This window comes from Lagenorhynchus albirostris, chromosome 8 (assembly GCF_949774975.1).
Source record: "Lagenorhynchus albirostris chromosome 8, mLagAlb1.1, whole genome shotgun sequence".
Lineage (NCBI taxonomy): Eukaryota > Metazoa > Chordata > Mammalia > Artiodactyla > Delphinidae > Lagenorhynchus > Lagenorhynchus albirostris.
The window spans coordinates 14845879-14862406 of NC_083102.1; the positions used below are offsets into that span (position 1 = coordinate 14845879).

Here is a 16528-nt window from a genome sequence, read left to right on the forward strand (position 1 = left end):
TACCTAAAAGAATTTAGATGGGGGGGCCTGGCTCCGAGAGAGAGAGTTATTGCCAGAGATGACTTTCATCTGAATGACCTATCTGTGTGGCAGGGCAAACATCTAATTACCAAACATCTGCTCTTCTTATTGTCCTGTGAATTACCACCACCCCCCCCACCTTTGAAGCCCCAGGTCCCCTCCCATTCCTCAGCTCAAGGTGGCACATTAGCCTCTACTGTCCAACTTGCCCTTGGGTCTTATATTTTTATGGGACTCCTGTACATACAAACTTAAACTTGCTTTTCTCCTGTCAATCTGTCATAAATCAGTTTAATTATTAGACCAGCCAAAGAATGTAGAAGGGTAGGAGGAAAATTTTAACCTCCAACCAAGAGAAAGAGGCAGAAAATCTTGCCATCAACTACCGTCCTCTTTCAAAAAATAAAAATAAAAATAAATAATAAGGGCATGTTAATACCAACAATCAGAAAGAAAATTCTTCCAGAATAAAAAGCACCCTTCATAATGAATAAATTTGGATTTATGCAAAATGTGTCCCATTGTCCTTATTTTTATCATTTTGCTGAGGACTGACTAGATTTCATTACGGTGCGGCATCTATCTCAGGCTGGGCATTGAAAATATTGGCTTTTCCTTCCTTCAACTCTGTCCTAGAGAGAACAGTGCACAGAGGAAACGTATGGCTTTTGTTGTTCGAGTATAAATATGATTTATTTTTTTATAGTTCCCTGTAGAAGAAATGCTTTTGAGTCTTCCTTATGAAGAGTCAGGGGGAAAAAGAAAAAGCAAAGCAGGCAGCAGAGAGAAAGAGCTTTTTCACTGAAAAAGTGTTAGAAATGCCAGCTAACACCTTTCCTTTGATTACCCTGGAAGCAGTCAGTCAGGGATCTTACTAGAAAGGAGAGTTAAGTAAAGCTTGGAACTGCTGGAGGCAGAAAAATAAGTCACCTAAAGGCTTACACGTAAGAGTACAGCTCAGGCTGAGTTACATCGCTGGTATCACACCCAAGTTCTTGAATTTTATCAAGGAAAAGCTATTGTGAGAACAAGTAAGGAAAAAAAGTAGGTTTATATTAGTGATGAAGAATGTTTCTAAATGGATGACTGGTTTTGGTGTTTGTTGAAAGTTAGGTTTCCCTGTAATAACCTGAAGGAAGACTGCTTCTAGACGTCTCAACTTGAATAAGACAGAGCATGCCTGAATAGACTTTTTGAGTCTTCTTATTACAATGGAAATTCACAATTGTACATCTGAGTAGAATGAGGCCAGTGCTGTCATCTTGGATCAGAGGCAAAGCAGTTACCTGCTTCTAGGACTCCTGTTTCTACCTGGTGTCAGTGACTTCAGGTGTGGGAATCGTCAACCTCTGAAGCCCTGAACATGTTATACAGGAGTCAGGGGAGAGCTTTGTGAAAGCCTGTTCTTCAACTTCCAATCCTCCCACGTTTCCCGTCTTCTTTTAGTTCAGGTGGGAGAATGCTTAAGGTAGTAATTAGCATATTATGAAAACGCTGCTTAGAGGATAATTTCTTTTCACCCCACCTCCAGATGGTGTTTTTTGCCTACATGGTATTCAGCATCTTCTTTGGCCTCTTGGCTGACAGATATGGCCGCTGGAAGGTAGGTTGCCTTTGAAGGATGATTTAGAATTTTCTTTTGTGTGTTCTTTTGTGGTGACATCACCACTGCTTTTCTTTTGTGGACATTTCTCTGTCAATACCCAAGTTAGAAAGTACGGAAACATCCTTCTCTGACACCACATGCCTGAATTCCAGGCTTGTCTTCCTGCTTTCTCATCCTTCCCCGAGATACCTGTCCCCATACCTGGTCCCCATAGTCCAGGTGTACAGCTGATGGATGAGCCTAGTTAGAACATAACAGGTAGAATGTGAGAATTGCATGTATAAACATAAGCAGTTTCACATTAGTTAACTTGGGGGTAGCTTTGAAACTAACCCACTTGCTTGATGTCACACATGTATTGAGATTCCACATCAAGACATAAAACTATGTCTTCTGATGATAAACCCAGGTCTCTCTTCTCTTCTTGTCTGATTTCTGGTGGTAAAGACCTCTCTAGGTGTAAATACAAAGGGAGAAGTCCCCCACAAAACAGTAATAGGCTTGGATGTATGTTTTGGAGTGCACAAAATATCATAGATTCTTACAAATTAATATGAAACCACAAGTATCTCAAAAAAATGTGGAGAGCACAAAAAAGGCATTTTACAAAAAGAGACATACAGATGGTCAAGAAACCTTGAAAAACATTCAATCACAGGAGTTATTAGAAGCAAAATTACATAGCAAGATATCATTTTTTCCCTGTTATCAAAGCCATATCAAACACCATATCCACAAGGAATTTTTACTTTTCTTAAAGAAATCTGCAAGTGTCTAGACACCCTCACATACAATTGATGTAATTTTTCTGACCATCAATTTGGTAGCATAAGTCATTCTCCTTATCTGATCATTTGTCTTCCAGAAATCTAGACCGTTTAGGTCATCAGAGAACCACAAAGATTGATGCACAGACATTGTCACAGCTGATTTTAATAGAAAATGTGAAACCACTTCAACATTCAACCAGAGGGGAAAGGTTTATGTGTTACATTACATGGATTATAGTATGTCTTTTCACTGGGATATTTTGCAGCTATTAATATTATGTTTTCCCTTATAATCAGTGAAAATAGGATAAAACTGTGTTAATAGTATTTTCTCTGGGTTGGAGAATCAAAAGTGATTTAAATATTTTTATATCTTTTTCTTTTTTCCATATTTTCTACTATAAACTTGTATTGTCCTTACGATTAGAGAAAAAGCAAATCCTTACATTTTCTCCTTATACTCATTCCAGCACAGTGCTTCGTTGTGCTCCCAACATCCCTGTAAGCAGGAAGGACGAGTTTCTGCATTCTGATTTACAAGTTCAGGTTCCTGCCACCTGTGAGGGCGGAGGCTGTGGGGAGTTTTGAAGAATGGTCTAAACTCGGGATGTCTGGGCTTTCAGACAATAAAATGATATGAATTGTATTGTCTGATGATTGTGAGTGATCGGTAAGCTCGCTAAAAATTAGCTCCACAGAGAAGCAAACATCTGGAGGAAACTAAAAGTCACCTTCAGAAGTTAGGTTTGCTTCCTGACCTTCCATGGGGGCAGGTCCCATTAATGTCTCCTTTTGTTGCTTCAGATTTTGCTCATCTCGTTCCTGTGGGGAGCCTACTTCTCCTTGCTGACCTCATTCTCTCCCTCGTACATCTGGTTTGTCTTCCTGCGGACGATGGTGGGCTGCGGCGTGTCTGGCCATGCCCAAGGGTAAAGACATCACCTAGAGGACCCCAGAGGGAGATATGTGAACACCCAGAGACACATCCACTTAGCCTGTTAACCACATTCACTGTGGTTAATAGACTAAGAGCATCAGTAAGTTTCAAATCTATACACTTCACTTGTGCTAATCATTTTTGAGTCCCGCCCCCCCCCAACGATGGCTGCTCATTCCACTAGGAGCTCTTTGCCCGTCAAAATGATGTTTGATGGTGAGGCTAGCAGGGTGCTAGCTTGAGCATGTGTTAATTTCTTTGTTCCTAAGGCTGATCAGCATTTTTTAGATAAATAATATTTTGTTAGACTAAATGCTAACAAAAAGTGCCGTATGAGGTAGGTAACAAAAATGTCAACCCAGACACAATCCATTAATTTATTGAGAATTTCTGGAAGACTTTAGTTGGACCATCAGCACCTGTAACATTCAGGAGTAACTTTTAACGTGCCACGGCCCTGTAACTGAAGACTGTGTCAAAGTGAATTTGCAGAGCAGGTGAGACAGATTGAAACAGCTATGCTGCCGCTTGTCTTTTTTCTGCCCTGGGATAGGTGTGTAATACCTCATCATTCAGGGACGTGAGAGTTGTAATGCTACATGTTCAGCAACTTGGGAGCCTCCCTTAAATGAACAAGGCTCCTCAAGCTATTTTCTCCTGGGTGCCTTGGAGCAAGTTGCCCTTAGAATATATTAGGAGATGTCAAAGCACCTAATTATTACCCTAATGTGTTAGGGAAAGAATCGTTCTTCTCTGGGGGCATAAGTTAAGCATCACTCTGTGCTCTGGAGCCCTAAAGGCGGAGAAGTTAAGTAGAATTTGAAAACATCCCTGAGGAAGCAGCTCAGTAAATATGTTAAAACTCCAAACCCTGGTTAATAACTGCAACAGATAAGAACAATTAGACAACAGATGAGATATAAGTCCATTTGTTCTCCTATTCAGAAAATTAATATGTACTTAATTAGAAACCTGTGCTTTGACTGTCATCATTAGTTGGAGAAACTATTTGCTTTCTCTTGGACGTATTTTAATTTCCCACATATGTTTTAGAAAAGGGAATCAGGCTTGGCAAAATATTTTGACAGTGTTTCTCTTGGTGAAAGAAATGAGGCTAATATCTCTTACATGGTTGAAGGTTTAAAATAACTTTGGGAATAAAAATGTAAACAGAAGAGCACTTAGAAGTTTATTTTATATTGTTTTCTTACATGGGTTAATAATTGTATTTTGGTGTATGATCGTACAGGGAAAAATCTCTCTTCTGTTTTTCTTTACACACTCACTCAATAATTCTGCCAATACTTCACTTCTGACACCAAACATGTGGATTTCTTTACACGCCAACCAATTCTCCAACACCCGCTGGGTGTCCTATAATTCCATTCAATTCTGACCCTCGCTGGAGTTTGCGTAGACCCCGCAGGTTTAGGGCTCAGTCCCACAAGACTGTCCTCCACTTCAGACACCAATCACCAGTAGTAGGTCCCCAGGTTACCCACAACTTCTGTCTGACTTGCTACAAATTGGAAGTTCCCACAAACTCCTCAGGTTCAATAATTTGCTAGAGTGTCTCAGAGAATCCAGGAAAAGTTTACTAACTGCAGATCTGTTACAAAGGATATTTTAAAGGAAACAGATAAATAACCAGCTGAGGAGAAATACACAGGGCAAGGTCTGGAAAGATCCCAAGAACAGGAGCATCTGTCCCCGTGGAGTTTGCGGTGCACCGCCTCCCAGCACATAGCTATGTTCACCAACCTGGAAGCTCTCCGAACCCTGTATGTTAGGAATTTTTATGGAGGCTTCATCACGTAGGCATGATTGATTATTAACTCATTTTCCAGCCCCTCTCTTCTCTCCAGAGGAGTGGAGGTTAGGGCTGAAAGTTCCAAGATTCTAATCATGGCTTGGTTTTTCTAGACCAGCCCCCATCCAGGACTCATCAAGAGTCTCTGCATTAGAAGAAATGATGCTCCTATCACCCAGGAAATCCCAAGGTTTCCAGGTTAGCAGGAACCAGGGACAGAGACCAACACACCTATTTCTTATCATTTTACAATGATGAATGTTTATGTTTTTGAATTCTTTATCCCTGTGACAAGAAAAATCATGATTTTTTAAAAAAAGTTATTTGGTTTTATAAAAGCATGATTGTACTTTTTCCCCTTCCTGTTTAGGCTAATCATAAAGACTGAAGTTTTGCCTACAAAATATCGAGGCTATATGCTCCCCTTGTCTCAGGTAAGGTAAAATGGGAATTCTTCTGATCAGTCTTCTGATCCTGTAGGATATGGTGTACATGGTGTTTCTTCTGGTTGGTTGATTGTTCTTTGATTAGCATACTCCTATTACTTGGTACCAACCAAAGAGCATTAGGGATGCTTGACACCAGAAGTCCAATTGCAAGGTTTTCTGAGCCAGGATGTATATCATCCAGCAGCAGCATTTAGAACACAGTAACCCCTTCCTCAGGAAACATTCTGCTGGCTGGTTGCACTAGAATGGCAGAAGCTCAGGAATGCATCTGGGATGAACATTCTCTCCCCACTGGGTCTTCAGTGGAGGGATATAGCTACCACCCCTTTTAGAGTCTCCCTTGTGGATACTCGGGTCTGCAATTCCATAACTGGCTCATGCCTGTGGGAACTTCTGTAATTGTCTCCTCCTAGCTGAGCCATTTATCCAGGTGAGAAGGCGGGGATGCGCCCCCACCCTCCTCAGACCCCTGCTGGCTACTGACTAGAGGTTTTGCATCCAGAAGCAATCTAGGTGCCCTTGTACCATCTTTGATGTCATCGTTATCCAAAAGCCCTGACTTTCAGAGCCCAGGAAAGTGATGACGCTTCCCACTGAAGCATTGTATGTTGGGCAATAAATAAGGCAGTAGGAGAACATATTAAATTTTATGTTTAATTTTTCTGACACTAAATTTAGGCAACAAAAAAAATTAGAAAGACCCTAATAAATACTGAACGCTAACTGTTTACGTTCTTCCCAACTTTCTTCTTCTGATCTTTGTTAAGATGAACACCCATACTTTCAACAGTTAGGGGTTCGATTTTACACTTAATGGTATTTAATGGGCATAATCCTGTTCAAGCTCATCTGTGCACATTGTCTCTTCCACCTGCTACTCATTCTTTGTCCTGTTTCCTGGTTATGTCTTCTCCTTGCTGGTCTTATTTTCCAGGTCTCCTGGGGTCATCTACTGATAATTGAGGAGTCCAGTGGTTTTAGCTATCTATGTACCTATTACCTCCCCCGAATTTATCTACAACCAAGAGCATCTCCTTGAACTTCAGACCCAGGTGGCCAGTTACCTGAGAGCCACTCGAATATCCTGCAGGCTCCTCAAATACAACATTCGTAGACCTGATCCCTTCATCTTCGTCTGGAGCCTCTTCGGTCCATGTCTCCACTGTCATTTCATAGCAAGCTCTGTCCCCTCAGTTTTCTGAGCCACACATTCAAGAGCTGTCCTGGACCCCCTCCCTTTCCGTCATCACCATTCAATCAATCACCAAGCCCCACTGACTCACCCCCTATTAGTGGACCTACAACTGCCGTGTCCATCGGCAAATCCTGTTGCCTTTACCTCCAAAATGTGTGCCAAGTCTATCAGATAAATTTTTTTTTTTTTTTTTGCCATTTCACTACTAAAATCCTTTTCAGCGCCACATCACCTCTTACCTGATCTACTGCAATGGCTTATTACTGGCCTTCTTACACGTTGCCTCTTCAGAAAGATCATCCCTGATCATTAAAAGTCACTCTCCATCACACTACTTTCTTTTTTTCATAGCCTAATCACTTTCTGAAATATTCTTTTTTTTTTTTAAATAGAATTCTTTGGTGATGAAATAGTCACCCCTTAATTAGCCTCCCAAAGGGTCTTTTTTTTTTTAACATCTTTATTGGAGTATAATTGCTTTACAATGGTGTGTTATTTCTGCTTTATAACAAAGTGAATCAGTTATACATATACATATATCCCCATATCTCCTTCCTCTTGCGTCTCCCTTCCTCCCACCCTCCCTATCCCACCCCTCTAGGTGGTCACAAAGCACGAGCTGATCTCCCCGTGCCATGCGGCTGCTTCCCACTAGCTATCTGTTTTACGTTTGGTAGTGTATATATGTCCATGCCACTCTCTCACTTTGTCACAGCTTACCCTTCCCCCTTCCCATAGCCTCAAGTCCATTCTCTAGTAAGTCTGTGTCTTTATTCCCATCTCGCCCCTAGGTTCTTCAGGACTTTTTTTTGTTTTTCCTTAGATTCCATATATATGTGTTAGCATACAGTATTTGTTTTTCCCTTTCTGACTGACTTCACTCTGTATGACAGACTCTAGGTCCATCCACCTCACTACAAATAACTCAATTTTGTTTCTTTTTATGGCTGAGTAATATTCCATTGTACATAGTGTCACATCTTCTTTATGCATTCATCTGTTGGTAGACACTTAGGTTGTTTCCATCTCCGGGCTATTGTAAATAGAGCTGCAATGAACATTTTGGTACATGACTCCTTTTGAATTATGGTTTTCTCAGGGTATGTGCCCAGCAGTGGGATTGCTGGGTCATATGGTAGTTCTGTTTTTAGTTTTTTAAGGAACCTCCATACTGTTCTCCATAGTGGCTGTATCAACTTACATTCCCACCAACAGTGCAAGAGGGTTCCCTTTTCTCCACACCCTCTCCAGCATTTATTGTTTGTAGATTTATTGATGATGGCCATTCTGACCGGTGTGAGGTGATAGCTCATTGTAGTTTTGATTTGCATTTCTCTAATGATTAGTGATGTTGAGCATTCTTTCATGTGTTTGTTGGCCATCTGTATGTCTTCTTTGGAGAAATGTCTATTTAGGTCTTCTGCCCATTTTTGGATTGGGTTGTTTGTTTTTTTGATATTGAGCTGCATGAGCTGCTTGTATATTTTGGAGATTAATCCTTTGTCAGTTGCTTCATTTGCAAATATTTTCTCCCATTCTGAGGGTTGTCTTTTCATCTTGTTTATGGTTTCCTTTGCTGTGCAAAGCTTTGAAGTTTCATTAGGTCGCATTTGTTTATTTTTGTTTTTATTTCCATTTCTCTAGGAGGTGGGTCAAAAAGGATCTTGCTGTGATTTATGTCATAGGGTGTTCTGCCTATGTTTTTCTCTAAGAGTTTTATAGTGTCTGGCCTTACATTTAGGTCTTTAATCCATTTTGAGTTTATTTTTGTGTATGGTGTTAGGGAGTGTTCTAATTTAATACTTTTTTTTTTTTTTTTTTGTGGTACGCAGGCCTCTCACTGTTGTGGCCTCTCCCGTTGCGGAGCACAGGCTCTGGACGCGCAGGATCAGCGGCTATGGCTCACGGGCCCAGCCGCTCCACGGCATGTGAGGTCTTCCTGGACCGGGGCATGAACCCGTGTCCCCTGCACCGGCAGGCGGACTCTCAACCACTCTGCCACCAGGGAAGCCCTAATTTCATACTTTTACATGTAGCTGTCCAGTTTTCCCAGCACCACTTATTGAAGAGGCTGTCTTTTCTCCACTGTATATTCTTGCCTCCTTTATCAAAGATAAGTTCAAAGGGTCTTTTTAATATTCTCTTCTCTCCATCTCTGTGAGGTGGAATGGAGTTATCATCTACTTCTCATCTTCTGATGGGAAAATAATGCTCAGAATAACACTCAGAATTGTTCTAGTTCCAAACTCATGGGGCCTGGTCATAGGTGGCTCTCATGTTATTTGTTGATATAAAATGATCTCAAGATAAATTTTTCAGTACAAAAAAGCAGTGTTGAGAAATATTTTTACTATGTTACCATTTGTGAACAAAGAACAAATATCCTTATTAGCTTGTGTATGTTTCAAGCAGCTTTGGAACGATATAAGAAACTGGTGATATTGGTTTCTTCAGAGAAGAGGAACTGGACGGCAGGGAACTAGGAGTAGAGGCGGGTCTGTTCACAGTGCTCTCCTTTGTACCTTGAGTTACGAACCAGGGAATGTATTATTTATTCAAGAGAAGAAAGTCAATGTCTTGGGTCCCAGATTTGTAAAACTTTGGTGACATTGCTGACCCCGTCTTACTGAGTCTTCCACTTATAGACAAGCAAACAGAGTCGTGGAGAAGTGAAGTAGCTTCCCCAGTTCATCCAGGTCCTGGAGGCGGTGCTGCTCCTTCACTAAAGCCTCTCTCCCATCTCACCTTCTTTCATTCTTTCTTTCTTTTCTTTTTCTTTTTGGGGGCGCAGCTTATGGGATCTTAGTTCCCCGACCAGGGATTGAACCTGCACCCTTGGCAGTGAGAGCACAGAGTCCTAACCACTGGACTGCCAGGGAAGTCCTCCCATCTCACCCACTTACAGTTACAATGCAGAAGAGGGTGGCTCCTGGAGGGGGCTGTGCAGCATCAACAGGAGGACTTTAACCTTCCCTCCCCCGCAGGTTTTCTGGCGAGCCGGCTCCCTGCTCATCATTGGCCTGGCTTCCGTGGTCATCCCCACCATCGGGTGGCGCTGGCTCATCTGCATCGCATCCCTGGCATCATCCTCATCGTGGCCTTCATGGTAACCAAGCTCATGGGCTCCCTCTTGGCCTCCCCCTCCAGCTGGCCCAGCGGCCTTGTTGCCCCACAGTTATCTTTCTCATGTCCACCTCTCTCCTTATTTAAGTATGTGTCTCAGTTGGCTCACTGTGGAAAGGGTGTTTTGGCAGAGTTAATGCACAAGCCCAGTCACGAAGGTGTGAATGCAGAATATGTTTGGGGGAGAGCAGGCAGGCTGGAATGGCTGGAGTGTGGAGCGCTGGTGGGAGGCCGGCTGGAAAGACAGGCCTGTGTGCAGATTACAAAGGGCCTTGAGGACCAGGGGCACTGGGGGTGTGGAAGGGGTTATGTACTGGGAAGCTGATACATGGCGGTGTGGAGGCTGTAGGAGGGAAGACAGAAAAGGTCAGATAAGCAGTTAGAAATGATCAGATTAATCCCAGTGGGTGATGAGGGTGACCTGAACTGCCCCCTGGCTAGGGAATGGTGAAGAGGATGCTGCTGGGGAAGATGCTTTGCTGAGGAAGAACCCACTGGCCTTCATTGCGTGGAGGTACCAATGTCCCAGCATCAGTGGAGGGCTGTGCTGTTTTCTGAGTGTGGTGTTCAAAATATGCCGTAATCAGTGGGTTGTAGGCCTCTACAGTCAGGATGGTTCCTCCACTCGTGGGTGCTGGAGGCCCTGCCATGGTCACCCTTTAGGTTCTTGCACTGTGTGAGGTCCTGGGATTCCTGGGGCAGTGGCCGGGTGATGGAGGAGTGGAGAGGCGCCAGGGACCCCGGGCAGCGGCTGTTTACACATTGGATGGAAGAATTTCATTGTGTTAAGTAGGTTGGGTCAAACTGGGGTGAAGCTCTGTATCAGTCCACTGTCGTCCGAGATGGGACAGCGATAAGGAGAAGGAAACTCTTTGTTCCGCTAGGGTTGCAAGAGTACAGCTGCTATATTTTTGCTGTAAAGCTTGCTACATCCTTTCCCATCTCGGGCAACTGGGACAGTGTAGTGTATGGAACCGTGATAGTGGTACCTCTGGGGTCCACAGCAGTTGCAACTCTGGTGTTCTTTGTCATCTGTGCCCAGTTTATTCCTGAATCTGCTTGGTTCAGTGTCTCTACCAGGAACACTCAGGCTGCCCTGGTTACACTGGAGCGCATCACCAAGATGAACCGCTCAGTCATGCTGGAGGGGAAGCTCGTGGAGCCCATCCTGGTGAGTTCTTCTCCCCCAACCAGGGGTCGCCAGAAATCCCCTTAGTGGTGGAAGGCTAGAGGGAAGGGCAACCGATCCCTCCAGTGCGGAAAAGAGCGGAGGGAACTGATACTAAATCCAGCTCCACCGTGAGCCAGGTAGTGCTGTTACCTACTACCACTTTTTAAAAAAAAATTTATCGAAGTACAGTTGACTTACAATGTTGTGTTTAATTTGTGCTGTACAGCAAAGTGACTCTGTTATACATATATATATATTCTTTTTCATAATTCTTTTCCATTATGGTTTATCACAGGATATTGAATATAGTTCCATGTGCTATACTGTAGGACCTTGTTGTTTATCCATCCTGTATATAATAGTTTGCATCTGCTAATCCCACACTCCCACTCCTTCCCTCCCCCTGCCCCGCCCCCCATGCTTGGCAACCACAAGTCTGTTCTCTATATTTGTGAGTTTGTTTTTCTTCATAGATAAGTTCATTTGTGTCATATTTTAGATTCCACATATAAGTGATATCATATGATATATGTCTTTCTCTGTCTGACTTACTTCACTTAGTATGATAAGCTCTAGGCCCATCCATGTTGCTGCAAATGGCATTATTTCATTCTTTTTTATGGCCGAGTAGTATTCCATTGTGTATAGGTACCACATCTTCTTTATCCATTCATCTGTTGATGGACATTTAGGTTGTTTCCATGTCTTGGCAATTGTGAATAGAGCTGCAATGAACACTGGGGTGCATGTATCTTTTTGAATTATAGTTTTGTCTGGGGATATGCCCAGGAGTGGGGTTGTTGGATTATATGGCAACTCTATTTTTAGTTTTTTGAGGAACCTCCAAACTATTCTCCTTAGTGGCTGCATCAATTTACATTCCCATCAACAGTGTAGGAGGGTTCCCTTTTCTCCACACCCTCTCCAGCATTTATTATTTGTAGACTTTTTAATGATGGCCATTCTGACCGCCTACCATCACTTTTCTCATCAATGAAATGGAAATAATAACACCTTGCAGAGCTAGTCTCATGATTTAGCCCCACTGTTTATAGGGAAGAGATTGTTTTATAATTTTATTTTCCTTGTATTGGCCTTGTCTTATTGATATCAAACGTATAAACCTTATTAAATGATTTTTTAAAATAAAATTTGGCATTTAAATTCTATTGGTTCCAGGACTGTCAAGGTCAATCTGCAATCATTTCTCACACCAGCCCAGACCACTTCACCCATCTGCAGGCAGGTCAGTCACAGGCTCCTGGAAGAGCTTTCCAGCACTGTCCTGCGATCTCCAAGACAGTTTATGTGAGATAGGAATTAACCTCTTGGAATGTTTGGTAAAACTTATCTGTAAAGTAGTTTATCCCTAATATTTATTTTAAGGTGAGTGGTAACAGAATAATTGGGGGGTATCAGAAAGAGGAGTTCTAAAACTATCATTCAGTTTGTGTAAATGTTAATGCCTACTTAGTTTAATACTCTTGATTGAGTCAACTTTGGTAATATATATTTTGGAAAATTGCCCAGTTCATCTGGGTTTTCCAATTTATTGGTATAAAATTATTCCCAGTGTTCCCTTTTGTTTCAAATATCTACCGTGTATGTCTTCTTTTTCACTTTTAGTGTTGTTTATTTGTGCCTTCTTTTTTCTGTGGTCCTCTTACTAGAGGTTTGTCTTTTATTAAACTTCAAAGAATGAGGGCTTTTTTGTTTCTGTTGTTTTTCTCTTTATTGGTTGTTTTGGTGGTCTCATTAATTTCTGCCCCTTATTTTGTTTACTTCTATGGCTTTTTATGTTCTTCTAGCTTCTTGAGTTCAGTATTTAGCTCATTTATTTTCAGTCTTTTTGATTTTTGATAAACCATTTAGTTGCATTCAGCAAGTTTTGTTACAGAGTAATTTTATTTCTATTTTGTAACTGCTATGAGTTTCTCTTTAACCAGTGACTTATTTGTTAATGATTTTTTAATTCTTTGTTTCTAATTTAATTGCATTTGGACCAGAGCCTGTTATCAATTATTTGGAATTTATTGAGACTTCTTTTGTTCTCTACATAGTGACTTTTTATTAATATTCCATGTGTGCTTAAGAAGAACATGTGTTCTCATTAAGCATATATATTGTTATATTCAATATAATTATGCCATGTAAATATCTGATACCTGTTCTAGATTTTGCCAGGTTCAGCTAACAGTTTTTCAATAAGACGATGGTTTTGTTAGTTTCTCCTTATAGGCCTGACAGTTTACTCCATATAGTTTGAGGCTATCTTGCTGCATCCTAGCATAAGATTGACTTATTCGGTGTGTGGATTGATCTGACTACCTGAAATATTTCTTTGTAATGCTTTGGGCCTTAAATTTTATTTTCTTTCATACTAATATGTCAGAACTAGTTTGGGTTCATGTTTTCCTGAATAATCCACCCTCTATATATTTGAATCTATTGTTGAATATTATGTTCTAATTGATAGGTTTGTAGATTCAAATATATATGAGATTTATTATATAATAAATAGAGCATTTTGTATTTTTGGGAAAAGGATACAGGTTAATTGTTGGTCTAATATAGCACTCTTAATTATAGTATTTTATAATACAATTTTCATATTTAGTAAGGTACTTACCCCTTGTAAAAGTTCTTTTTGAGAATCTTCCAAGCTATTTTCTCAGTGCTATTTTTCTAGAACAACTTTGAAGTGAAGTGGGCGTGAAGATCTCTTTGAGATCCTGTTTTCATTTCCTCTGGATATTTACCCAGAGGTGGGATTGCTGGATCACACAGCGTTCTGTGTTTAATCTTCTGAGGAATAGCCACACTGTTTTCCATAGTGGCTGTGCCACTTTATGGCAGAGGCTCTTCTTGACCCAGCCCTTGCTCCATGCCTGAGCCAGGTCCAGAGCGGCAATAGCTCTTCCCACCCACCTCCCCAAATCTGACTCTGTCAGGGATTATGTGGCAACAGCAGGACAGGTGATATCCAAATGTACAGTTCTTAAGTGTCCTACCCACAAGTGAGAGGTAGGCTTTTCTGAGCGTTTCTGACTGGTTTCCCAGGACATCACCGATGACAAAAACATTGTAATCCCACTACCACCTGGCCTGCTGCTGGACGTGTTAAGTGTGAGATAGAGTGTGCTCAATAATAATGCAAAAATGAGGATTAAATGTCCCAAACTTCCCCACACTCACAATTGTAGTTTGGTGAAGTATTCTCACTGTGCTTTGTGGAGTGTTTCCCCTAATTATTACACATGCCTCAAAACCTAATTGGGAAATAAGAAACTCAAACTTTTGGGAAGCTCCCTGGCGGTCCAGTGGTTAGGATTCTGTGCTTCCACTGCAGGGGGCACGTGTTCAATCCCTGACTGGGAAACTAAGATCCCGTGTGCTCTGTGGTGTGGCCAAAAAAAAAAGAAAGAAACGCAAGCTTTCTTCCAAAGAATTAAGGATGATTCTGTTATTCTAATTTATTTTCTGGAATTTGGAAATAAGCCCTTGTGGTTCAGAGGTCAGGACCCTACTAGTAGGCAGTATCAGATAACCCCCACCTTCCTACCAAGATACTGACAGTTACATCTTATCTTGCAAAGCATGGTGGGAAGACTAATTAGTTGCTAGGCAACAATGATGAAATGAAGGAAGTGATTATGCTTTGAAGAGACGGGCACATAATCTTTAAGTGGCTATGAAATTTTGATTGTCAATATATAAAAAATAAACTTGGTTGCAGAGAGAGAAAAAAATCTTAGCAGAGACAATTAACTCAAAACCATGGACAGTTGAATGATCCAATTCCAACCGTTTTTGATGCGTATTTTTTACTTTGAACCCAGTAGTTGTTCCAGGACTGAAGAGCACCGAGGTTACTTCTCTCCTCTTTCCTTTTTTCCTCCTCCTTTTCCCTCCCTCTCCACCCTCCTATCCCCCATCCCTGATCCCCCACCTTCCCTCTGCCACTGTGTATTAGTTCACCTGGGCTGCCATAACAAAATAGCACACACTGGGTGGCTTAAACAACAGAGATTAATTTTCTCACAATTCTGGAGGCTAGAAATCCGAGGTCAAGGTGTTACAGAGCTGAGTTCTTCTGCGGTCCCTTCCCTTGCCTTCTAGATGTCCATCTTCTCCCTGTGTCTTCACATCATCTTCCCTGTGTGTGTGTCTGTGTTTTAATCTCCTCTTTTCATGAGAACATCAGTCATAATTGGCTTACAGTCCACCCTAATGACCTCATTTTAGCTCAGTTACTTCTCTCTTTTGTCTTTTTTCTGGCTGCACCATGCAGCTTGCAGGATCTTAATCTCCCCGGCCAGGGATCCAACCCAGGCCCCGGCAGTGAAAGCGCCAAGTCCTAACCACTGGGCCACCAGGGAATTCCCCAGTGACCTCTTTAAAGACCCCATCTCCAAATACAGCCCCACTCTGAGGGTTAGGACTTCAACATATGAATTTGGAGCAACACAATTCTCATAAGAACCGCCCTCCCTCCTCCAGCCTCTCTATATGCTCAGCCGTCCCTCGACATCCTCCTTCCTCCCTCCTCCCTCTCACTGTACATCCTGCCCCTTTCTCCTCCTCCCTTCTTCCTCCCACTTTACTTCTCTTGACTTCAGCTTGCTGCCTCCATCCATCATGCCCATTAGATGATCTTGTTCTTTTCCACGGCGGTCTATAGAGCAAGGCCCTGTGGATACAGAGCTATAAACAGGAGACCCTGCCTTCAGGGCTCTTAAATCTGGTTAGAGAGATGAGACGCACGTAGGAAAGAATCAGTCACAAAACAGAGCCCCGATGCTTAGAACCAGGTGAGTGGCCCAGGCAGCAGAGTGTGTAGGATCCGAGCAGAGAGGTGACCGTAAGCTGGTGGGAGCCACCCCCAGAGAGAAGGGGGGCAGTCACTGCGCACTGAAAGGAGAGGCAGCCTCAGGGGAGGAAGAAGGCCACTGATGGCAGGAGGAACAGTGTGAGGCCAAAGGTGGAAATGCGCAGTGAGTTCGGTCCATTGGTGGCCGTCAGAGTGCCATGCAGAGGAGGCTGGGCAAGATGCTGTGGGCAGTGGAGCCTCTGCAGCTTCACTCCCAAGACGCTGAGATGAAAGGCTTTGGGGGCTGTCTGAGGACAGGTCACACCATGCAGGAGGTGAATAAGTCCACCCATTTGGATTGCAGCCAAAGTTTCAGAACCAAATGACTTATTAGGATAAAAGGTATATATTTTGTAATGACATGACTCTCCAATGACACTTGGGGCGGTGAGGGGACCACAGTCACATCTAAACCCAGGGGACATGGCAGAGAGGCAGATGGGCAGGACTCAGGACTGGTGCACGGGAAACTGGGAGTCCAGACTGGCTCTGCCTCCAAACGGCTGTGTGATCTTGGGCAGGTCACTTACCCACTCTGGGCCATATATTCTGTGTTGGAAAATGGGAGGATAGGGC

General features: G+C 42.4%; 1 protein-coding gene across 1 annotated transcript in view; it reads left to right on the top strand.

The window, feature by feature from the left end:
- The window catches only part of SVOPL (SVOP like), a 62440-nt gene that overhangs the window by 5426 nt on the left and 40486 nt on the right, over positions 1-16528 (top strand). Inside the window, 6 exon segments of the mRNA XM_060157560.1 lie at positions 1553-1624; positions 3202-3326; positions 5515-5578; positions 9773-9857; positions 9860-9894; positions 10954-11082. Of these exon segments, the coding sequence (XP_060013543.1) occupies positions 1553-1624; positions 3202-3326; positions 5515-5578; positions 9773-9857; positions 9860-9894; positions 10954-11082 (510 nt within the window).